This window comes from Vulpes vulpes, chromosome 12, assembly GCF_048418805.1.
Source record: "Vulpes vulpes isolate BD-2025 chromosome 12, VulVul3, whole genome shotgun sequence".
Taxonomy (NCBI): domain Eukaryota; kingdom Metazoa; phylum Chordata; class Mammalia; order Carnivora; family Canidae; genus Vulpes; species Vulpes vulpes.
The window spans coordinates 54530187-54555412 of record NC_132791.1 but is presented as its reverse complement, the minus strand read 5'-3'; the positions used below and the strand labels follow the sequence as shown (position 1 = coordinate 54555412).

The window sequence follows — 25226 nt, the reverse complement described above, 5'->3', positions numbered from 1 at the left end:
GACTGGCACCATCAGCCTCACCTGGGAACTTGGTAAAAATGCAAATTCTCAGGCCCCATTCTAGACTTACTGAATCAGAATCTCTGGTATAGGCCCCAGCAATTTGTGGTTTAATCAGGACTACAAATGGTTCTGATGTAAACTAAAATTTGACAACACTGGTTGACAGGATGCATGCCATTCTGTGTTATTTGGCTGATAACCTATTAATGAGAAAGGGACTTAAGCACTGAGATGTCTAGTAAATCCTACTCCCTATGATGCACCTGGTTTGAGGGTCATAAGATGCTAAGCACTCATAAAACAATAGAAAAGATGCTCCCAAAACAAAGGATGGTTGTAGTACCAAGCTAGTTAATTTTCCCACATGATGTGTGGTTATGGTATTTTGTTTAAATGGGATAACAAGCAGTTGCTGACTGTGTAAAGTTGGGCTTAGAAAGGGGTTTCTTGTAGGTTTTTTTAAGTAGGCACCATGCCCCATTTGGGGCTCAAACTCACAACTCTGAGACCAAGAGTTGAATCCTCTACTCACTAGCTAGGCACCCTGGTTTCTTGTAGTTTTGTACCAACTATCTTTGAGATAGGCTTGAGGTATTATTATTAGGCTTAGTGCACCCAAGATCAATAATAGCTATTATAGAACGCCAAAAGAAACAAACAACAACAACAACAACAACAACAAAAACTTGACAGAGACAGGCCAGAAGTCTTCTAGATAATTCTTGGTAGTAAAAAATTTAAATACTACATTCAAGGAGGTATAATCAATTACAGTGTGCACTTGAAAGCTGCTCTCTATTAAGCCTCAATGAGGGAAGTCATGATGAAGACGGTAAAAGTAGAAGTCATGACATTCCAGATCAGCAACACCAGAATGAGCCACCTGTTCTGTAACTACAACATACTGCAGAAATTAACCAGAACTATTAAAAAAAAAAAAAAAACTCTGGATTAAGGAATAAAATAAATTTTTTTTGCTTTTGGATAAGCAAAAAAATGGTGAGGAATGGTGATGACTCAGTTTCCTAAAACAGATCAACCATACCATCTCAGCCAGTCATGTCAGTAAAGATGGGCAAGCTGAGGTGTTAACACTGTCATCCTACAACAAAGCAGTTTTTTATATCCTTCAAACACTCCAAACCTAATACATCCACTGTAGATACATCCTATTGGTTTTCAATTTCATTTTTTAAATTAAAATATTAAATTTTTATTTGCAGCTCTGTATGAGGAATTAACAATCCTTTTAAGTATACATTCTCATTAAGTATGCCTTCTTCAATGTTGTGCCAAGCAGTGTGCTACTCCTGGAGTAAATCCCATCTTTCCGTTCTACTGATGGCCATTCTACACAGGCTTACAAATCCAACCAAAACTTAGAAAACACAGACTGGAATGCTTAAAGGATATTTTTCTGTTTCTTCAACTCTAAAACTAGTGAATTTCTTATCCTATGCTTAACTCATTATATGCAACTTTCAATATAGCATTAATTACCTAAAACACTCATTAACGAAGATATTTTAGGCAGTATCTTTTTTCCCCCTGGAAAGCAAGTACATTCCTAGATTTTTAACAATGAAAAATCTCCCAGGGTGGATCCTAAAAGCACTACAGATTCAATTCCAAGATATAGATAGATAGATAGATAGATAGATAGATAGATCCTGCAGCTACAGGTCTATACATAAAAACTTATAGTGAAGAATCCTCTACAAATCAACGTTAGGCTGAAGATAGAATAAAAGTGTAGTTAAAAAGCTGGGAATCTAGAGACAGCCTCAGGTTCAAATTATGCCTCTATCAGTTACTAACCATGTAATCTTGGATTATTTGCTTAATGTTAATTATCTGTACAAGAGGAACAAATAAACTACCTCCCTTTAAACATAAAATGTTAAGTGTGTAGTACAGAGACTATCACATGGTAAATAAGTAACATGTTAGTACTGCATGTTTAATATATACACATGCATTATAAAATTACAAAACAAGGATTAAATTACACTCACACTACTAATGCTATTTTGAATGTTTCTGACAATGGCTACAAGTTAACAATACCATACATTAAACACAATTTTATTCCACTGGTTTTCTAATGCATGAGGGGTAAATATATTCTGCAAAATGGCAGTAAAGAGCTTCACAATATTACCACACCTGGAGCCCAACCCCCAGTTTCTAAATACTATTTCCTACTAATAGAACAAGGGTTCCTTGGATAAGTATCTGATTTTAACTAGGGCAAGGAAAGTATAAGCCTAAAACATCTTTTTGTACCAGAAAATAAGAAATTAAAGACCAATGGGGTCATGTCAAAAGGACATAGGAGATGACTTTGAAAGGACTCCCAATGGCTAAATTTGGAGTCATCTGATAATCAAAAGGAATAATGAAAATATTAAAAATACAAAAATAATCCTTGAAAGAACAGTCATTTTTTTAAAAAAAAGAGGAGGAGGAGGAGGAGGATAGGGAAAGATGGGAAAGTTCTTCCCAGAGTCCTGGGATCAAGCTCTGCATGGAATCCTGTATTGGGCTCCCTGCTCAGCAGGGAGTTGGCTGCTTCTCCCTCCGCTTGTGCTTGCTCTCTCAAATAATAAAATCTTAAAAAAAAAAAAAAAAAGTCATGTTTATGAAAGTAAGAAAAAGGCAAAAGAACTGTTCCCTATTAAAGAAGAGTAGGGGCACCTGGGTGGGTTAGTCAGAAAAGCATGTGACCCTCAATCTCAGGATCATGAGTCAAGCCCCAACATGGGGCTTGAAATAAACCTAAAAAAATATAATTAAGAAATGAAGACTAAAGAGTCTTAACAACCAAATGTAATGTACCCTGACTGGATCCTATATTGTGAAATATAACAAATATAGAAGACATTTTTAAAAATATGGTGAGTGGTAAATTGTTATCAAGTCTGCAGTTTACTTTCAAATGGTTTAGCAAAATAAAGTATATGCTAGAGAGACGGACATAAGATAAAAATGGCAAAATATTGCACTGAAGTAAGAGTATGTAATAAAGGACCAAAAAAAAAAAAAGGGATATTATTCTTCCCATGTTTCTGTAGTTTTGAATTTCTCAAAACAGAAAGATGGGGGGTGGGCAATGCATGACTGTTTTCTGTTTACTCCACAGGGTGACAGAAATTTCTAGCTTTCCTGAAATTTCAAGTCTCATTCAATGATCTCCATTCTTTTTTTCATTATCTTCTCCTATATATCCCCAATCATCACCGTATGTTAACCTGTGTCCATGACACACTGCTCACAGGAATGTTCTCTGGAAAAGCTCATCTCATTCTATCAGTGAATTAGAATTTAGTCTTATCTCACTATACATTTGGGTATACCTTTTTTTCTTTTAAGATTTTATTTACTTATTCATGAGAAACACACACAGAGAGGCAGAGACATAGGCAGAGGGAGAAACAGGCTCCCTGTGGGGAGCCTAATACATGCCTCCATCCCAGGACCCTGGGATCACAACCCAAGCCACAAGCAGAGGCTCAATCACTGAACCACCCAGGTGCCCCTGGGTATATGTTTCTATAGTAAACTAGAACTTTTTAATTTAGATTAAAAATAATTACTTGAACATTAAATTTTATCAATAAAAACTCTAACATTAAAAAGTTATAACCTGAGATTTTTAGAGATGAAAATCCCAAATGTTATGCTGAAACACTGGAACTCCAAAAATTAGTCTGTGAAATCAAAAGACTAAAGATCAAGCATCTAATTACTTCTAAGTTCAAAGTTTAGGCTGAACTTCACCTTTCTGATCCTACTAGGTATTACACAGTTATCCAAGATATGCTAATTTCAAGTTTCACATGCACTTTTAATCTTTCTCTCTGTAATTTTTTATAATACTTGCTGATACATTCATCACTCATTCACTCCTCTGTCCTAGAACTTCCTTCCCCTCTCCCTTCTGTAATATGGTTCTCATTCGGATAGAAAACATTTAGTAACAACTACATGCACAGAATGTGAAATTAGAATACCTAGCTTTGAATCTTGACTCCACGGTTTTCTAGTTGTGTGAACTTAGACAAGTTAGTCTGTGATTCTGTTTCCCTATATGTAAAATGGGCATGACACCTTCTTTCAGTGTTTTTGGAAATGTGTATAAAGGTTTGTTTGTTTTTTTAAACAGTGACAGGCATCCAATAAGCATTATAGTATATAAATCTTAGCCATTCTTATGGCTATTATTACTTTTCTGCTCGAGATGCTCCTGAGTCTCCTTCACAGGCTTTGCCTTTCTCCCTTAAACATTTATAAATGTCCTCCTGTGACATCCATCCTTTCTTCACTAGAGACACTCTACCATCTGTAAAATCCTCTACATCCATAGTTTCAACTACCATATACATGCTAATGACACTCATATTTGTATTTCTAGTCTAGAGCTCTCTAGTAAAACTTACAACAACCTACATGTTCTAGAGCGTAATGAACACTTTCACCTGGGAGATCCATCAGCATCTCCAGTGCAATAAATTGCAAAGCTAAACTCATTATTTATACTCCTGGCTGTGTCTTCCTCCTAGGTTCCCTGATTTACGTGATACACTCTTCTTCAATGGTTCTGGCCAGAAAATTATCAATTCTTTTTCATAAATATCTCTGTTCAACATCCCACCTGTAGCAATTTAGGGATTTATTATTTCTCACTGGTAACAGAAAAACAGTCTTCCTGCATCTAAGTCTGACCTGTAATCCATTCTTCATAGTCCTGCCAGAGTTAATCTTTCGGAAAATCAAACATAAACTCAACAAAGAGAAAACAGTCCTTCACGATCCAGATCCTGGCCATGTCTCCAGCGTCATCTCTTGTACTACTCATCTGCCCAGGCAACATGCATGTTCATGCCAAGCTCATCTTGTGGCTTTGACAAATACTGTTTCCTTTTCAGGAAACACCCACTATCCCTTCTTTACCTAATATTTACATATTGTAATCTATACTCAAGTCAGGATTCCCTTTTCTAAAACAGCATGAATGACACCTGCCTACTCTTTACTCATCTCTCCCAAGAGAGAGGGCCTCATTTTACAGCTATTACAGTACTTTAGCAGGCTGTATTTTAACTGTGTATTTGCCAGTCTCCTCCCATAAAGAACAAACTTTAATCTTTTATTCCTGGCACTTAGAAATGGTACATAAAAAATATTTACCACACAAATATACAATAGGCACTCTTTCTCAAAAAACATATGTATTCAAATCTGCCTCATTTAGGGCTTATTATAAATACTCCAAACTCCAGCTGGCAGTTGTGACACAACTCTTTGTAAAATACAAAAACAAAAACAAAAAAACCTTCTGTGATGAAGCCTTTTTGTATTAGCTGAATGCTTTTAAAAGGCAAAAATGGAATATACTACCAACCTTTGAAAACAATAAGTTATAAAATAGAATGCTGTAAGAAATCACTGACACAGATATCAAGCAACACCTGTTTTCATCCTACATAAAACTTGACAATTCTAAATTTCCATTACACTGATATTTTCCATTAAATCTACACAGCACCTTAAAGGACTACAGATAGCACAGGCAAGATAAAACAAGGGGAATTTACTCAGGAAAATAATAGACATCGATACAGATGACAAAAGTTCAAAACTTAAAATATGGCCTAAACTTCACTGTTCTGATGCAGACAAAGCAGTAGGGTGCTACTGGACTAAGGAAGTTACCAATGAATCATGTGACCTCGAATAAGCCATCGTATCTCTCAGGAGTGCAGTTCCTTTATCTATACACAACTCTTGTCACTAGCTCTTGACCTCACCAGCTAAAGTATTTCTAGAAGTGCTAAATATACATTCACAAATACATGCTGGCAGTGCTAAGTGTCTTGTCCGATGAACCCCACTATCTCTGCCACATGACAAAGCCTAAAGCCCCTGTCTGCCAAAGTTTTAGTTTATGACAAAGTAGTGGAGAGTGTCTTATAGTGGAGAGCATCAAATAGGGGTTGCTTATGCCTCCATAATTCCATGTTCTCAATAAAGTGGCTTGTTCACTTCTTATTTGCAGTAACATCTCAGTTTACACAGGCTGGTCCAAGGTCAAACCAAATAATAACCACAATGTCATAGAGCTCACAATCACTCCATCCTTTTCAAAGAACAGGACTTTGTCACATAGTCAAGCTCATCATGCCTGGCTGCTCCTCAATTCTGTCAAATTCTCTTGGGGAAGCCTCTTATTCTCTCCAAAGCAAAATTTTATGGTGTCCAAGTTCCGGAATGGCTACAGTTTTTTCTCAAGATGGGACTCTCCAATACATGTAAAATGAGGTGCCTGGAAGGGATGTTGTCTAATAAAGACCCCATCCAGATCTATGTTCTCTTTTTACCCAGTTAAGTTTACAAATGAAGGCTATAGGGCCCCAAAGCATAAATAAGTTCTTGTACTTTCCAAAAACCCTCTGAATGTGCATCTGCCATAGAAAAGCACAAGAGAATCTTTGTTCTGCCACCCTCAGGGATGTGCACAGTGACTCACTCAAAAATGACTCCAAGTACAATGGTTTGCTTTCGTCAATTCAGAAAAAACCTCTACAAGTCTATATTTAAGGATCACTCTAAATTCTGAAATGGATTAATAACTACAAGAATATTAAATTTCACATTCTTACAGTCCTAGCTCCCTCTTCAACTTTTTATAACAAATATAAGCTAGTTTTTTAAACCTTTTTCTGTGGGAAGGTAATTATATTAGCACCTTGCTGAGCATGTTATTTTTGCCCAGGAAAAGTTTTAAGTCATCTGGTTAAAATCGTATGAGAAATTAAAACCGATATTTATCTAAATTTCTCTCTGAAGTTTCCTGCACATATGTTTTTTGTGTGTTTTAATACCATACAAAAAAGGAGTTCCTGTTTCAAGGTATGACTATGTTTCTCCACTCAGTACTATTTATGAAGAACTGCCAGGTAAAACACAGTGTCTTCATGGCAACTGCACTTTTTTCACATTTTAATTAGAGAGTACTAACAGGAAATTTTGCCATTTTTGCCAAGCTTCATCAGTCTTAATCCGAGGACTTCAAATATTAGACCAATAGAAATCACCACAATAAGAGGGGAACAGTATTTTTCACATTCTTTACTTCTTAAAGTCAATTACAAACATCTGGATACCTATTTTTACCAAGTATTACATACTCTGCACTGGGACATAAGGATACTTTGTCTTCAAGGAGATCATATTCCAGCCACAGAGACAAACATGCAAGTAATCCTAACACAGTAATTACTGTGGTGAAGCAAAGTGTGAAGTATCCTGGGAACACTGAGAAGGAGTGGAAAAGTAAGGAAATTTGCAATTTTGCAGATGAGTACTGGAGCTGACACTTCAGTGCGGAGACTGAACTTGCCAAGTCAGAGGTTAGCTTTCCAGTTAGAAGAAAGGCAAGCTAATATATATGCTGTCATTTATTGTTTATTATGACAAGTACTTGCTAAATACTTGACATTTATTATCTCATTTGGTCTACACAACAATCCCAAAATGATATTCAGTCTTAGAGAAGTTAGGCAACTTGCCCAGGATCACTCAAAATCTCAGTGCTGGAGCCTACATTTAAAGTAGACTTGCCCAAATGCAAAATTCCAGGGCTGTAAACACTGCTATAAGCATACTTTCTCCTGCATAAAGCACACTGAGGAGAATATGACACAATGGACAATGCTTCTCACCTGTGTATCAGAACCACTTAAGAAGCTTTTTGTAAATACTAAGGCTTAACACTCCATTCCAGGGATGCCTGGGTAGCTCAGTGGTTCAGTGTCTGCCTTCAGTTTAGGGCCTGATCCTGGGTCTGGGGACTGAGTCCCACATCAGGCTCCCTGCCTATGGAGCCTGCTTCTCCCTCTGTCTATGTCTCTGCTCCTCTCTCTGTGTCTCTCATGAATAGATAAAATCTTAAGAAAAAAACCCACTCCATTCCAAATGTTCTAACTCAAGAAATAAAGGGTGAGCACAGGTAATAATAATAATAAAAAAAGTTCCCTACAGTGAGAAATAGACATAGCCTAGATAGAGAAGTAAGGTGTTTTGAAATTTTAAGTTGTTAAAATACATGTGTTTGGGACGATAAGGCTAGAGTGCGATGCAGAAGATCATGGAGGACTCTACCTCTCTAAACAAGTTCACTTCATTTTCTTGGATCTTATTCTGCCTTCAACCCATTGCAATCAGGATAAAGATCCTGATAAAGATTCATTAGTCCAGTGAAATCATTCTAATAGACACAATCCAAAGAACTTATCAATTCTCCTTTTCTTGAACTCTCAAACATATCTGACATTAGTGCTTAGGGATTTCTGTCTGAAATGCCCTCTTGTAGCAGCACTCTTCTATTCTCATCCTACTTCTTTAAGTATTTTCAGTCTCTTTTGCAGTTCTCTTTTCCTCGTCCCATCCCTTTAATAGAAGAGCACCCAAAGAGAAGACTCTACCAAAGAGAAGAGTCCTACTCTCATTTTGCTTTTCACCCTGGTCATTCCTACCAACCTCATGACTTCACCTATAACCCATATGCTGTAGACTCTCACATCGAATCAGACCCAAAGCCTGGTTTTCAACCTGAAGCTGCAAATTCTGACTGAACATCCACCTACCTGTATTCCCTGGATGGAGTCTGAAAACAGCTTCCAAGACTTAATCTCTTTCCATCCTAATTCTGCTTACTAGTGCACTCTTAAACAGGCAGTTACCCAAATCATTTAAACTTCTGCTTTGCTCTTGCACCCAGTCCAAATCGGTTTCCAACAAGCAAAAGACAGATAGCCAAGCCTAATCTGGTGTATTAGAGAATTTTGAGAGGAACAAAAGGGCAGAGCATATCTTGGTCTCAAATGCAGCTTCTGGAGCTGAGAAGCAATTACCGGAAAAGTAGGTTTGTACTTTTCACTTCAGAGTGAAGTAGACAATTCAAAAGGGTAGCTAAAAGGGTGGGTTGGGATAAAAAGGATAGGTAAATGAAGATCAAGGAAATCACCAAGAGAGAAGGTTCCAAGTCCAATCCAAGGGTTAAACACAAAAAACCAAGCCTTCTTGGTTGCTGCAAAGAATACACATTTTATGATTGTACTCAAATGAAGTTCAAAAGTAGGCAGAACAAATTTACAGTAAAAGATGTCCAAAAAAAAGTGCTTTCCTCTTGGAAAGGGTACTGACTGGAGAGGCAAAAGGGGAGCCTCTAGAGTGGTGGTAATATTCCATACCTCGATTTGGATGGTAACTAGATGTATCTGTAAAAATTAAGCTGGCCATCCACTTAGGGGGTGTGGACTTTATTGTATGTATACTATAGTCAATTTCAAACTTTTAAGAAAAAACCTGGTAGGAGGCAGAATACTCCCAATTCCAGTGAGTACCACTAGGGCCAGTTCCAGCTCCTCAATAACTCAGTTTCCCATATGCCACTACCTTGTCTCACACCTGAGCTACTCATTTGTGTCCTATAACCAGGACCCTATCTCCTGGTTTGCCATCCTGATATAATCATTAATAGTCTTCTCTTTCATTCAGAAATGTACCCTGGTTTGGACAAAATGTTCACCCTACCTATAAGCCTTCTTGCCTTTATTACAGCACCATCCTTCCTCCCCAATACATCTTCAACAATGCCCACAGAGTGATCTTTGTAAAAGCTGATGTTATTTTCAGGCTTCAAACCCTCCAATGTTTCTCCTTTATTCATAAAATCAAGTACAAATCCTTGAAATGATTTAACCCTGCTAGTATATCCAGCTTTAACATTTAACCCCCAACACCCCGTACACAATGTTTTGCAACCTTTATTCATTATCACATCCCTCTCAAACAGCCTTTTTAGACATTTTTTCCCTAAATGCTGCCTCATCCCCAATTAAATACTAAGGAATAAGATTCTGCTAGGTAGAATTGACTTTTGTAAGGCTACAAATCATAGTAAGGTCTAAGATTTTCTCCACTACTCCCCTAAAATACAATATTTGTTAGGTACCTGGGTGGCTCGGCCAGTTGATCTGTTAAGAGTCCAACTCTTAATTTTGGCTCAGGTCATGATCTCATGGTCATGGGATCCAACCCAGTGCTGGGCACCCCAGTCAGCACAGAATCTGCTTATCCCTCTCCTACCCACCCCCGCTCTTCCCCCTGTGTGAGCACATGCACACACATGCTCTCTCTCTCAAATAAATAAACCTTTAAAAAATAATTTTTGTCCCCTTGGGGATGATATCACCCCAACTGGGAATGCACGCCTACAAAGTGGCTTCTTGCTCTACACATCTATTTTTCCTTTGCTCTTTTTGCTCTCTGCTTGGAATGACTTCCCTTTAGAGGTCATCCAGACAGCTATTCACAACGTTTAAGATTCAATTAATTGCTCCTCAAAGCTTTTCCTTTTCCCACTTGCAGTCCAAAGTATCCTATCCATACATTTGTCAATGATAACCTTAACATTTTACTGTTTCCATGACTGTCCCCTGACTCATAAATAGGGACCATATCCAAGTTCTTTCTACAACATTCAATTTTAGTATTGTGTCTTACATATTTATTAAATGAAAGGACATACTAATGTTATTATGCAGTTGCGATAATCCTACAACTCAGTTTACCTCAGATAGTCCCTCTTTAACCTGTTATCCTGACATAAATATTAATAGCGCCTCTTTTAACTTACAAAAAAATTATGTAGATTATGACTTATATAGCTAACTTATCTAGACAGTGGACAATTCTGATCAAGAGTGAAACATGTTCCCCAGCATCAATAAAGTGTCACAAACAGAAGAAAAAAAATAAAGAGAAACATGATGAGATATGGGTATTAAAAAGAACACTGTACACTGAGGTGGACACTTGACGGGATGAGCACTGGGTGTTTTTCTGTATGTTGGTAAATTGAACACCAATAAAAATTAATTAAAAAAAAAAAAAAAAGAACACTGTAGCAGTAAAATAACAAAAAATAAGATGACTCAAGCAAAATAATCAAAGGTAAAAATGATATAAGGGCCTGAATTAGGGTAGCAAGCATGGGAGGAAAAAAGGTAGAAAGATTCAGGACATAAAATCAGCAAGGCTTAGCAGCCAGTTGGATAGAGAGAAGACTAACAGGGAGAATCATGAGCCTAAACATGAATTTCTAAACTGAGCAACTGGGGCAGTCACCAACAGAATACTAAGAGGGAAAGATGAGACTTCAACTTAGGAAAGGTGATTAAAGAACCTGGAGGACAATTTAATAGATATATGGATCTAAAGCACATGAAAGGGGGGGCGGTAAGAAGGGCCAGCTGTCAGCCTCTAAATATAAACTGAAGGCAAAGGGGCTGAATGAGGCTTCCCAGGAGGTACAAAATCAAGTTATACCAATAGAAACTATTAGCTTTTTAAACATGAGGATCACAAAATGAGTTCTCAATTTTGTTTTAGTACATTTATTCATTATTAAGTACATAAAAACCATGATATTAATCATGGAAATAAGCCCTAAGAGAGATAAGGAGGTCTGAGGTAAAAAAGATAGGTTATTGACAAAGAATGGCGTTGCATGTGCGCTAAGTTGAGGAAGAGCCAAAATCAAGACTATAATTTTGACTGTAATATATTAAATTTTCGTAGAACTAAAAATGAGTACCTTAACAGCTTCCATGGATTTAGAGCACTAAGCTTCTCAGAGTACTTAAGTCTAAAATTTTCCACTTAAAAAAAAAAACACTTTTTTTTTTTTAAGTGAAATCTTTTTTTTTTTTAAGTGAAGTGGAAAAGGAAATCAAAGAACTACCTCAGGAAAGGACAATGGGCTGTGAAGCTGGGTCTACAAAGTAGGACAAATAAGCCAGAAAGAAAAAACTGTGTTAGAACAGTTTTAAGTGGTATACTGTACAACATATTTTCACATTCCAGGTCTGGCTAACTAAGATTAAGTCTGAGATGATAATTTCACATAAGGGCAACAGATGGTTCAAAATAAACAGGCTATTAGTTTTGTCCCAGAAACAAACAGAAGACTTCTTTATTCATTACACAATGCAAACATCTGATTACAAGATTATAAGACAGTGATTCTTACCTATTTGTCTATTTTTTTTCATAATACTTTGTACACACTAAGCATTAAAAAAAATAGGTTGAATGAATTTTATCCCCTTCTATTGCACATTTCATTTGTTTTGGCTGTTGTTCTCCTGCACTGTTTGCTCCCACTCATTCTCTTTTGCTGGTCTCTGCTCTTCACCCCTGATATGGTAGTAATCAACCATGTCACAGGGCTGTGGTCCTCTTCTATTCTCTATGTACACTCACTGCTGTTGTAATTTCATCCAGTCTCGTGACTTTAAATAGTATCTACTAGCTAATGAGTATAAAGTTTTTATCTCCAGCCCAGCCCTCTCCATAGAAATAGAAATTCGTATATGCAACTCCTTACTCAACATTTCTAATAATTTCAGATGTGACACATTCAAAATTGAATTCTTGGGCACCTGGGTAGTTCAGTGGTTAAGAGTCTGTCTTTGGCTCAGGTCGTGATCCCAGGGTCCTGGGACCGAGTCCCATATCAGGCTCCCCAGAGGGAGCCTGCTTCTCCCTTGCCTATGTCTCTGCCTCTCTCTCTCTTTCTCTGTCTCCCATGAATAAATAAACTCTTTAAAACAAAAACAAAAACAAAACTGAACTCCCTCCCAAAACCTGCTCCTCCTGCAGCTTTCTCCCATCTCTTTGATGCCACCTGAAACTCTATGATGGTAACTTCAACACCAGTTTTCAGGCCAAAACACTTGAAACCTTGCTCAATTCCCCCCCCACCCCTCAAAGCATACAGCTAATTCATTAACAAATCTTCTGTTCGCTAAACCTTCAAAATATTTCCGTACTTGATTACTTCCTACCACCTGCATTACTATCACTTTAGTCTGAGTTACAATCATTTCTTCCCAACTGCAACATGATAGCCTCTAACTGATGAATCTGCTTCTTCCTACTGTTACTACCATATTCTATAATCTCAACCCAGCAAGCAACCAGGGGGGCTCTTTAAAAAGTTAAGGAGGATAATATCACTCCTCTACTTCAAAATCCTCTGAGGGCTCTCTCACACAAAAGAAAAGTTAAGGAATTTCTTAGGACTTACAAAGACTCTAATGAAATACTCCCTTCCATACTATTACTGTCTCTCTGACTTCATCTCTTACAATTCTCACCTTTGTTTCCCCATCTTTCCCCATATATCTCCAGAGCTAATTCCATCACATGTATCAAGCCTTCACTCAAAAGTCATCTCAAAAATCACAACACTGACCATCTTATTTAAACTGTAACCCAGCCCTTGCCCCTTGCTTCCAATCCCTTTATTCCTTCTCAAATTAGTCATTATCACATATTATTTAACTTGGTTGTATTTATCCATTTCCTCCCTTCCTCCTTTCATAAGAATTCCAAGAACCAGTAGGGCAGGCCTGTTTCACTCACTGATACATCCCAGTGCACAGAACAGTGCCTTGAACTTACAAGATTTCAATCAATAATTGATAAATGAATATACTTTTAATAAAATTTTAAGACTCCACTAAAAGAATAAAGATCTCCTGAAAAGAGAAACATACTTGTGAGGATTTCATCAAATCATCACAAATAAATCATCACTTGGATTCAGGTTACCACTTCTTTACTCATATTTTTGTACTGCAAACAAATTCTATACTCACTCCAAAGCACCGCCATGAATCAAGCAGTTAACCATGTTATGCTGCTAGATGTCAAGACTCTAGACTGTATAGCTGGTCAGCATTCCCTCAAACAATGCTGCTATTCCAGTAAAACAAGATAAAGTATTTAAAGTGGCACACACTGGCCAACTAATTTTGTGAGTAGTTTAGAAAATCTAAAACAAACAAACAAGGAAGGAAGGAAGGAAAAATCTCCTAAGGCTCAAAAATAGGCCATTTCAAGATAAGCTAATTATGCTATTAAAGAGGAGATTTTCCCATTAAAGTTTGAATTTATGGGGTGCCTAGTTGGCTCAGTCGGTTAAGCATCTGCATTCAGCTTAGGTCATGGTCCTGGGGTCCTGGAATCAAGCTCAGAGTCCGCCTCCCTGCTCCGAGGGAAGCCTGCTTCTCCCTCTCCTCCCTGCTCATGCTCCCTCTTGCAGTCTTTCTCTCAAATCAATAAAAATCTTTTTAAAAAATATAATGTGAATTTATCATAAATATTATTTAAAAGTAAAAGCTACATTATAGATTGCAAGAGTTGCATAATAGTTTGGTTATATAAAAACTACAGCAGATTCACCTGTGTGAAGGTGAACGCTTTCAATTAGCTCACGACTTTAAGAATCATCACAAGGAAATTAAAACACAAGGGATTATAAATGTAGGTCTCAAAACGAGGACACTGGAAAGAGGCAGAATTTGCCTTGTTTCCATTAAAAGATCAGGATCCCCAAAAACAAAGTTTTGATTTATCACAGCTACAGCTATGGCTTTACTAGTGTCATATCACAAAATATCAGCCCCAAGTTACTGAGACTCACTATGTAAAGTACTACAAATCTGAAAAAAAACAAACAAAGAAACAAAAAAACACCACCAAAAGTGACTTGGTAAGAATGAACATTTAATTTCATTTATTGCAAACTATATACATAACAGTCTAACAATCCTTCACGCTCTTGTCAGTTTTTGCTTTAAGAAAATATACCATTTTACAGAAACTTCTCCAAATCAAGGAAAACCTTCTCCAAGATCTAAACACTCTATGGGGCTATGCAGAGTTAGAAGGTTTCACTTACTTGACTGAAAATTAGCCTTGAAATCCCATTAAAATCATTTTAGCAATAAATAAATAAACAAACAAATAAATAAGTAAATAAAATCATTTTAGCTAATGCCACCGATGCTAACCCAATACAGCAAATTTTGGATCCAAGTACAAAATACTAAAAAATTTCCCGCTGACAGTCTGAGAAAGTACCACCAAAACCGATCTTTAAATATGCATCATCCACCAGCAGGATTCGTCACCTGACTGGATGCAAAGTTTTAAACTGATTTTGAAAACTTTCTTTCCGAGGCAACTCCAGAGGCCTTTAAAAAAAAGTTACTTTTTCATAACATGACTATTACAGATGACTTTACAGTTTCTACGTCGTTTTCCTGTCCATCTACCTAGGGAAAATCTCACTCCGAGACCTACAGTTTGCCCTGAGAAAATACGATTTTGTTACGGTACCTTCTTACCGAAAACACTAGGAAGTCACCGGCAAAGACGGGTGTGCGGGAAGTCTGCACCCCAAGCAGGAAAGGCGGTCATCACCCCGGCGAGAAGGGCCTGGGTGAGGGCGGAGGAGAGACAGAGAACAGATATACTGGCAGCAGGTGCGAGGCTCTGGCAAGGGGACAGTCGCCGCAGATTTCGGGCCGACAGAAGGATGCTGTCCGTTGGACAGCGGGACGCGGGCTATGGTCGGCCAGCCTTACCTCGGGGGTCCGCTCGGGAGGCTTCTTCTTCAGCGCCTGCCTAGCGCCGGGGTCCACGGGTGAGTTCATGGCCGCGGCCCCGGCCCCCGTGCTCCCCAGCCTGCCCTTAGCAGTCCACGAGACAGCACATTCACCTTAAGTAGGGGGACTGTACTCTCCACGCCCGAGGTAGAGAACTCCGGACTGTCCCGGGGTCAGTGTTCGAGGAAACAAGCCTTCGCAACGCCCGCCCAGGGCCTCAGCCCACGCGCGACTGGCCAGAGGGAAGCCCGCACGGGGGCGGAAGGAGGAGCAGTGCGCGTGCGCAGCAGGGAGAGCACGCAAACGAGCGCCCAAGGGCGTGCCTCCGCGGTGACGTAAAAACTAGGGCGGTGCAGTTAGGCCTCTTTCGACTTCTCTTCGTGAGATTTGAAGACACGTCGCGAGATCTTACCTAAACCCGTCACGACATCCGCCTCGGATTTGCGGTTACGGCCATTCCAACTTCCGGTGCAAGGGCCGGAAACTAGCTGTGAGGGACTGAGCAAAAGTAGGCTGTTGGGGCAGAACCGTAAGGGTAAACGCTCTGGGGGGAGGGTTTTGTTTGTGCCTTAATCCGGAAGCTCAGGGCGTGGCCACGCCCCGGGCCAAACTCCAGTTCTGCAACGCCGACGCCCCTCCCTTGGAGAAAGCGCAGAAGTCTCCCCTGCGGTTCGACGAACTAGGAAGTTCGTTCACTCTCTTCCGTGCGTTTCTTTCAATAAAACGAATCTTGTGGAAGGAGGCCGTCAGGAAGTACTTTAACGGACCATTATGGACGTCCGGAGATCAAGGCACAGAAATTCGAAGTCTCGTGGCCTTGAGCAGGGGTCGGCAGGCGCTGGTCCTGCGGCCAGCTCCCAGTTAGTGCCGGCCCGCGAAGTCACGTGTGTACTGCGTGCGCGGAACCCGTACCCAGGGCAGCCCTTTCCTAGGGTCGGAGGGGGTCGTGGGGAAAGGGGGCGGGTGTCGGGAGGATATAAGGCCCCCTAGACTCAGGAGTGATCAGTTCCGCACTGCATTTACATACTTGCCTGTTTTCCCAACAGTTTCCATTTATTTACTGGTCCCTTGGTAAGAAAAAGAAAGACCACCCTTGAGGCTAGCCAGCACCTGCAAATGATGTTTTCACTGTGAGACGACTGACGGAATTCCAGAATCCGTCGTTCATCAATAGTGTTTTTCACTGTTTTGGCTGCACTGGTCTCAAAATTCTTCTTAGCCATCATCGACATATTTTCACTGGATTTTAAGCGTCCGGAGGTCTGTATGCCACATGTAGGTATATCTTAGTATTTCTCACAGCAATTACCATAGCTCACTAAAGAACTCAGTGTTTTATGATTATCAGTTTTTTAATGGCGTGATAAGAATTGTATTTGAGAGTAACAAAAGAGGAGAATTCAGGCTGCAACATTGGTATTTCTGGGACTTGGTAACGATGGCTGATACTAAATAATAGCTTTGTTTTCAGTTGGTCGTTGGGCTTGCTCAAACTTGTAGTTTACAACATACCATTAGCACATCTCTTTTTTGAGTATAGGCCAAAAACCATACCAGGGAAGTTGTGGCTCAGCCATCCTGGAAATTAATTGTAGAGAGATCCCAAGGAATTGCAATGACCCATTTTGGTCATGTTGTGTCTATATAAACATGCTGCCAAAGGTCTGCCTAGACTCACAAAGGTTAGCCCTTCCATTCTTCAAGGATCAGTTTCTAGAGCCACATATTTGAAAGAAGGTAAAGGAATTAAAGTATGATAACCATGAGCTTAGACTTTAGGATAAACATCTGAATTTGTCTTTAATAGGCTATTTCTATTTAAACCACTTGAAGTGGTTGGCTCAGTGGTTGAGATCTGCCTTTGGCTCAGAGTGTGATCCCCAGGTCCCGGGATCAAGTCCTGCATCAGGCTCCCCACATGCAGCCTGCTTCTCCCTCTGCCTGTGTCTCTGCCCTCTCTCTCATGAATAAATAAAATCTTTAAAAAAAAAAAAAAAAAAAAAAGCAAACCACTTTAAGTTAATATCTCTTAAATTCAGTTTATCAGTAAAATGGGAATAGTAAAGGACCCATTGCTTATATGAGATAATTTATGTGAAGTACTTTGGCTGTTGTCTGCACAACGCAGGCACACTTTACCTCTGAAAAGTAATTTCTCTAAAGCTGAAATAAACGTTTGAAGAACTAGAAAGTATTTTTTAACCCCTAATTTTTTTTCATTAGTAACTTAATGTAGAATGTAGAAACACATTTAGGCATTCATGTAGAAACATGTAGGCATGTAGGCATAAATGTAGAAACACATTTAGGCATTCATGTAGACATAAATGTAGAAACACATTTAGGCATTCATGAAAATGTGGAGCAAGAACTGTCAAACTGCAGGTTACGTGTAAACTAGGAAACTGCTTTGGCAGAAAAATCTAGTAACGCTGAAACATACCCTTTCACAGTAAATCCAGTGCTTGATAATATGTGCTGAAGAATACCCATGTACACCAGGAAAGATGAACAAAAATGTTCATTGTTCATATTAGCCAAAAACTAAAAATAACACCAATGCCCATCAATAATAGAATGAGTGTATTATGGTATCACTAGATTCAGTAGATGAATCTCCACCATAATGTTGAGAGAAAAAAAAAAACAAAATATAAAGTATAATTAAAACCTAGAGCTCAAATACAGGCAAAATTAAATTATGTCACACAAGGATGCATAGACAGATAAAATTATAAAGAAAAAGGGAGATGTTCACAAAAATCATGTTGGTAGTTACAAAAAATGGTGAGACTATTATGATCAGGACAGGGCACACGGAGTAAGGGACTTCTAGGTTACTAAAAGTCTTCTTGACCTAAGTTATGGTTGCATTACTGTATATTGATTTTTCTGTATATATTTCATGGCAAAAATTACACAAAATAACCTATTAGGCGTTTATCCTAAGACAGCAATAGTAAAAACAATAAATGTCCATGATAACTATACAAATATGAACGTAAGCGCATTTTCAAAATCTTTCTTGTCCTTACTATGTGTTGTGCTCTAGTATGCTGAAAAAAGTGAATAGACAATGAAAACTCTAGTAACTTTTCAGAGAAAAGGCAACCTCTAAGGATTCACCAGGACTAGCTGGTATCTGAAAGGAAAAATAATGGTTCTGAATGCAAGTAGTCTATTAAATTCTAGGAAAAACAAAACATGATTAAATCTTAAAAAATATATATATATGGCTTAACTCCCTACCCTGTCTTATTTTCTTCATTATACTTACCACAACCTGACTCCGTATTTTTTATTAAAGATTTTTTATTTATTTATTCATGAGAGACAGAGGCAGAGACACAGGCAGAGGGAGAAGCAGGCTCCATGCAGGGAGACCGACATGGGACTTGGTCCCAGGACTCCAGGATCACACCCTGGGCGGAAGGGGGCGCCAAACCACTGAGCTAACCAGGCGCCCCTGACTCCATATTTTCACTCTCTACCCAACTAGTGGGAAATAAGTAAACTCCCTAAGGACACAGAAGAAGGTTTGTATTATTTACTGGCATGTCGCTGGCACTCAGACTTGTGTCCAGAATATAACAGGTTTTCAATGAGTCTGTTGAATGAACAAATGGAACTATCTAAGGATTAAGTAATGAAGAGGGGATTTTGCTGTATAAAAAAAAAAAAAAAGATAAGCACTTGACTTGTCTAATGGCAAAGAAAGAGGTCTGGTTAAGCAAATGTTTTATGCAAAACCAAAACCTTATTAGGCAGACACTCATAATGGCTATCTTAACAAAACAAAAAAGCAAACCAACAAAAATATGGGAGTAAAGAGCACTGGTTTTAATAGCACCTGGAATGAAGTAAAGACTTAAGATTTCGAGTATGCTGGGAAATTGAGTCGCTACCAGAGGGGGGTGGGTGGGAAACAACCCATGTTCTGGCCTAAATTCATAAAGGCAATTATAGTTGTTAAATCAGAATCGGAGGGGGAGGTGTCTAGGAATTAGTATTTCCCAAAGGTTCGTAGGTTAAAAAAAAAAAAAAAGAGCTACGTAGGTGTTTCTAATATGCAACCAGGTTTAAAAACTACTTTAACTCAGGTTCTGGACTAGTCTTACCAGACTTAATTCCAGTTCCTTCACACAGTGAAGGATACGGACTTGTGAGTGCTGGGCTGTGACACAAAAGCAGCATCCCAAATTTCTTGAGAAAATAGCATCTCCCTTATACCTACACATTTCAAAAATGTGAGTCCCCTTGAGACCATTTAGGTAATGTTGCCTTTACCAAGAATCTGAATATGAGCACTGAGGTGAATAGAGAGACCTATTTTGGACTGTTCTTATTTAAAAAGTCAGTTGGAAATAAGGAAGCTCAAGCCTCTTCAACGTAGTATGCTCCTTAGAGTAAACGCAGATTTATCGGAGATCTGATCAGTGTTAACCCAGAGACCTGTCTGTAATCTAATGAAGGGACTGATCTAGTCTCACACTTTAATCAGTCCCTTTTAAAAGAATTACAAGGGACCAAGATTCAGGAGGCAGTGGAAGTTGGGGAAGCTCAGCCTATGCTTGAAGACAATCACCAAAGTTCTCCTGACAAATAATGGGTGGGAATTTCACATATTCTTTAAAAATATCTTTTGGGCTGCTTATATATTTTTCTTTTGGTTGGTGAATGCATCTGAAAGGTTAAGCCTAGAACAAACATAACCAAGTCCATGGTTTACACTCCAAAGCAAGGATAAGAAGCACTACATTCTCCAACCTTTGCCTTTTTAGCTAAGTCCTTCTTACTCAAAGCTACAATTCTTCAGCTCCCACTGCACCTTCACAATGCAAGGTGCCACGTGTCCCACGTGTCATTTTGTCCCACGTGTCATTCCACTCTACATTCTACATTGGCAAAAACAAATGAATACCAGATAATCTTTTACAATACATTTGTCACCACATACTAGGTGGAAACCACTCTGGTCTGAGAAACAAAATGAACCCTCATAAGAAAGACTGTATGATCTCAGGTTAGATTCCATGTTTCAGATTCTTACTGCCAAAATCATTCCTCTATGGTTCTCAGAAGATTTCTCTAAATTTATTAAATTTTCTCTAAGTTTATATGCGGGAATAGCACAAAGCGACACAGATACCAATTATAAACCTCTAAAATATCTGATGGATGCTTCCCAAATACTGGATACTTCCTCTCTGCTTTAAAATAGTGCACTTATTTTGTCTAATGTAAGAGTGAGAAATATAAAGTGATAAGACAATAGGCACTACAAAAAGCCACTGGTCTAATTCTGCCCCCCACATTAACTCTGCCCAAATCAACTGGCCTGAGTAAGATAAGCATCCCAACAGCCTACTCAGGGCTGAATCACGGCTGCAGAGCAGGCTCTCTAGGCTGATGAAAGAGCTTACTTACCCTATAATGAAGATGAAGAGGACAGACATGCTCAAAGGCACATGCAAATCAGTGAACAAACCAGGATTAGAATACAAACCAATTGGCCAATTTTTGGGGGGGGGGGGTATTTAATTATAAACTCAGTGGTAATCTGTATTGGATACAATGTTTTTAATAGGTTTACATGGCTTCTAGGTTTTAAATGATTTTGTTTTCAAAAAAGCAGTTAAAGAAATTTTCTGTTTGTCGTCATGAAGAACAGGTCAAAAGTAACATACCAGTATATTTTTTGTGACTATACTTTCATTTATAAGAACATAATGTTAGGGACGCCTGGGTGGCTCAATGGTTGAGCACCTTTCAGCTCAGGGTGTGATCCTGAGGTCCTGGGATCAAGTTTCACATTGGGCTCCCCACAGGGAGACTGCTTCTCCCTCTGCCTATGTTTTTGCCTCTCTGTCTTTCACGAATAAATAAAATCTTAAAAAAAAAAAAACACACAATGTTAAATTCTCCCCACAACCACTGGGAGAATAGTGGGGAGGCTGGACAGTTTACTCAATAATAGCAGCAGCCAAGAATGCATTGAGATAAATTGATAAAATTTGATTATTTCACTTGATTCTCACAACCGCTTCAGAAAGTAGATTCTACTAAATACCAGTTAAGAAATTTGGGATTAAAGAATGGCATTTTGAGCAAAGTCACATATCTAGAAGTGCCACACTTGTGAAAAGAATACAAGTCAGCAGACACCAGAGTCTACAATATTGAATATACCTGATCAAATATGAAATAAAAGACCAATATCATCCATCAAATTGACGTGTATTTATTGCACAAATTTCCCCTAGAACTGGGAGGTTATTATAATACAGGTGTACATTTGAGAAATGTATACAGAACAAGGAACAAGTATGTACATTTTACATATCCCACCATCTAAATAACTTAGAGAAAGCAGAACAATCTCATAAGACATCCACCAGAAGTAGGCATTGTGTATGCCTACTTTTTTTTAAAAGTGATCATCCCCAGTGTATGCCAATTGCAACAAAATGAAATCTGTGCTAGAATGTTTATTGCACTTAACATTTTCAAACTCAAAATTAAGACATATTAATAAAAGCCAGGAATATTTCAAATCAAACCAATTAGTTTATATACAAGGAAAAATTAGTTTTAAATCTATAATGTGAAATATCCCTTTTTCATGTCCTGTTGCAACAGGTTTTTTTCCTATTGCAATAAACAGGTTTTTAAAATATGTAACACATCTGTCTGTACCATAAGAAGTTGAAAAAATTATTTTGAACAGGCCAAAACTCTTTTCACATTCATCATAATGATCACACTTTAAAGAAGTAGCAGCTCATTCCTTGGGCTTTGTGTAAGAAAAACAAGACTATGATGAAGGTAGAAATTACAGTGGGTTAGGAATTATAAAACTCAGGAATCCTATAAGGATTAATGATTCTATGAGAAACTATAGGCCTCTTCCTTCTGAGCAAAGCTTAGCTTTAAAGAGAACAGTAGCATGGGCCATCCATTTATTGAAGGCTATATTTCCTAAATGATAATTAAGAGATTTCAAACAGGACTGTGAATAGTTTGATGATTAATTAAAAAAGGAAACAAGCAAAAACAGACATTACCTACCTGCTACATATCATTCTGAACTACAATAAAAAAAATAATGTACAATGGCCCACATATGAATCTGCCTATATTCCGAATTCTGCCAAAGAGATTGATTCATAGAACTCCAAGCAATAAAAGAGGGAAGAATTTCAATAATTAATGGAATAAGGAAATTAAGCCAAAGAAAACAGAATCATAAACACTCTTTGGCAGCAAGTCATCCATAGGAGACTCAAGTACTAACTGGGATCAGCTGATAGGACACAGGGGCAAGTGATTGCAGGCACAACAATTTCAGGTTTACACTCCATCAAAACAACCATTTCTTGCCTAGTTGGAGATTTCTTGAATACATAAAGAACAAGGCAAAATGTGACCCAACACTATAAATTCAAGGCCAAAGACTAAACGAACCACAGGAATTTTCCTTAATTACTGAAAATTCAAACAGCAAGAATGAATATATCATACAGTAATTGTACTTAGTAAGAGAATAAGCAAGTGGGTTTTTTAAGCTAATCAGTTATGATGAAAATAGTCCATGAAAGCAGAAACCAATTTCACTTCTAGCATTAAACATATCTTAGATCAGATAAGAATAAACTATAATGTAGTATTCAAGTAAACTGAGGTAGTAGAGTATATTGAAAACTTTATCTACCCATCTTTCTATTTACATTACTTACAGGAGTTTGGTTCCATATTAGCCTTTCTCATAAGCAACACTCGGCAATATATACAAAAACATTAACAATTGAAAAGTGAAAATATTTGAAAAAATTAGATTTTGGAAGGGACAGACTATTAGAAGAATTGTAAGAGTTAACGAGCTCTATTAGTGTAAACTGAATATTATGAAGCACTGAGAAAAATATTCAGTTCCTGTGGGTTTAAGAAGGGCTGATACTGAAAGCAAAGGCCTTGGCTACCTGAGCACTTTTAAAGAAAATAGTATTATTTTTCCCAATGCTTTGGTGTAATTTTTAATCCTAATTTTCATTTATTAAATTAGATGCAAATATGTAAATATTAACATTTATAAGAATTAGCTTATACTTATAAACAAAACAAATAGTATAAAGTAGTATTCTTATTTGGGGGAATCTACATTCCTCAGCCTTAAAAAAAGATCGGCTTTATTTTAGGGTGTATGAACAGAAAATTCACCACAGAGTAACATTTAAACACTATTTACAATTGATACTAGTTGAAAATATTATTTTTAAAAAAGGCATGTTTACCAATCAATCTTGTATTTCTTACCTCTGCTTTTTTAAAAAATAGATACATATGTACACTTGGATGGATAACATACACACATTTACACTCATTATTCTGGATTTATTATAATTAACAGGCTGTTTAAAATACTTTAAGAAATACCCCCCAAATTAGCTATTTTGAATTGAAAAACAAAAGAACAAATAAGCTTTTATATATCTATCCATACCTTAGAAATAAGGAATTAAAACTAATGAAATGACTATTTCTGAGCCATTTAATTGGAGACATCCATTGCTATTTATGAGTGTGGCAACACGGGAGTGATCATATGAAATTCCTTGATGTTATTCATTTAGAAATTTCTACACTTTGGCTTTTTCAAATGCTTTCCCTCAAAATTATTTATGCTGTTTTCGTTTAACTTGGTTCAAAATACACCACCACCCAAAGTCCAGCCAAAAGGAAGAATAATCCAATGATCACACAATATGTACTGCAACACAGGATACCCAGGCATTTGACTCATTCAGATGGAAGTCTAATAGGGGAAAAAAAAAAAAACTGCCATAAACAAACGTTGTATCTGCTTCCTTGGTTTCTATTTAACTTTATACCGAAGTTAATTCCTAACAACCTTTATGTTAAAGGAGTATCTGAGCAACATATGGAGAATGAGTGCTTGCTACAGCAGCCAGAAGAGGAAGATCACTGGATTCAATCCTGAAATAAAGAAAAAAAAAAATCTCAGTTTAGGCTCTCTGTACCAGGACATGTGTCTTACAGGCAATGACTGCTATCTATGTACCATGTTTCAGCATTCAAGAACCTAGGCCACTTTGGCAAAAAGGAAAAGAAAGGGTAAGGAGAGAGTTGAAGATTACACAAATTGGAAATGTTTCAGTAAGTAAAACTAGAACAAAAGATTTTTTTTTAAACAGAAGCTACTGAAACCCAAGAGTAAGTAACAAGTCATGGATGTAGGAAGGCATCTCACTGATCTAATAGACTAGGCATTAGGGCATGGGATAGTATCTAACAAATACAACAAAGTATAATAATAGAGTGACTGTGTCCACCTATACTGTTTTGGATATAAATGTTTTTATAGGGCAGCCCCAGTGGCTCAGTGGTTTAGCGCCACCTCCAGCCCAGGGTGTGATCCTGGAGACCTGGATCGAGTCCCACGACGGGCTCCCTGCATGGAGCCCGTTTCTCCCTCTGCCTGTGTGTCTCTGCCTCTCTCTCTCTCTCTCTCTCTCTCTCTGTGTGTGTCTCTCATGAATAAACAAAATCTTAAAAAAAAAAAAAAAAGATCCCCAACTTACTTTTTAAAAAAATGTTTTTATAGAAGTACTTAGGGGTGCCTGGGTGGCTCAGTCAGTGAAGTGTCCAACTCTTGGTTTCAGCTCTGGTTATAATTTCAGG

At 38.0% G+C, this 25226-nt stretch overlaps 2 protein-coding genes across 34 annotated transcripts in view; both read right to left on the bottom strand.

Annotated features, from left to right (window-relative positions):
- RAPGEF6 (Rap guanine nucleotide exchange factor 6) overlaps nt 1–15916 on the bottom strand; it is a 185436-nt gene extending 169520 nt beyond the window's left edge. For 5 of the 25 annotated variants that reach the window (XM_072731809.1, XM_025994965.2, XM_072731811.1 and 2 more), the window contains exon 1: nt 15507–15806. In XM_072731809.1, the coding sequence (XP_072587910.1) occupies nt 15507–15575 (69 nt within the window). In that variant the 5' untranslated portion in view covers nt 15576–15806. Of the gene's footprint in view, nt 1–15266; nt 15358–15506 lie in introns of those variants that run through there. The other 20 variants (XM_072731794.1, XM_072731803.1, XM_072731796.1 and 17 more) reach the window with 11 other exon arrangements.
- A 5832-nt stretch (nt 15917–21748) lies between these two features.
- The window catches only part of FNIP1 (folliculin interacting protein 1), a 183661-nt gene continuing 180183 nt past the window's right edge, over nt 21749–25226 (bottom strand). For 5 of the 9 annotated variants that reach the window (XM_072731819.1, XM_072731820.1, XM_072731817.1 and 2 more), the window contains one exon: nt 21749–24521. In XM_072731819.1, the coding sequence (XP_072587920.1) occupies nt 24443–24521 (79 nt within the window). In that variant the 3' untranslated portion in view covers nt 21749–24442. The remainder of the gene's footprint in view (nt 24522–25226) is intronic. The other 4 variants (XM_072731818.1, XM_072731822.1, XM_072731825.1 and 1 more) reach the window with 1 other exon arrangement.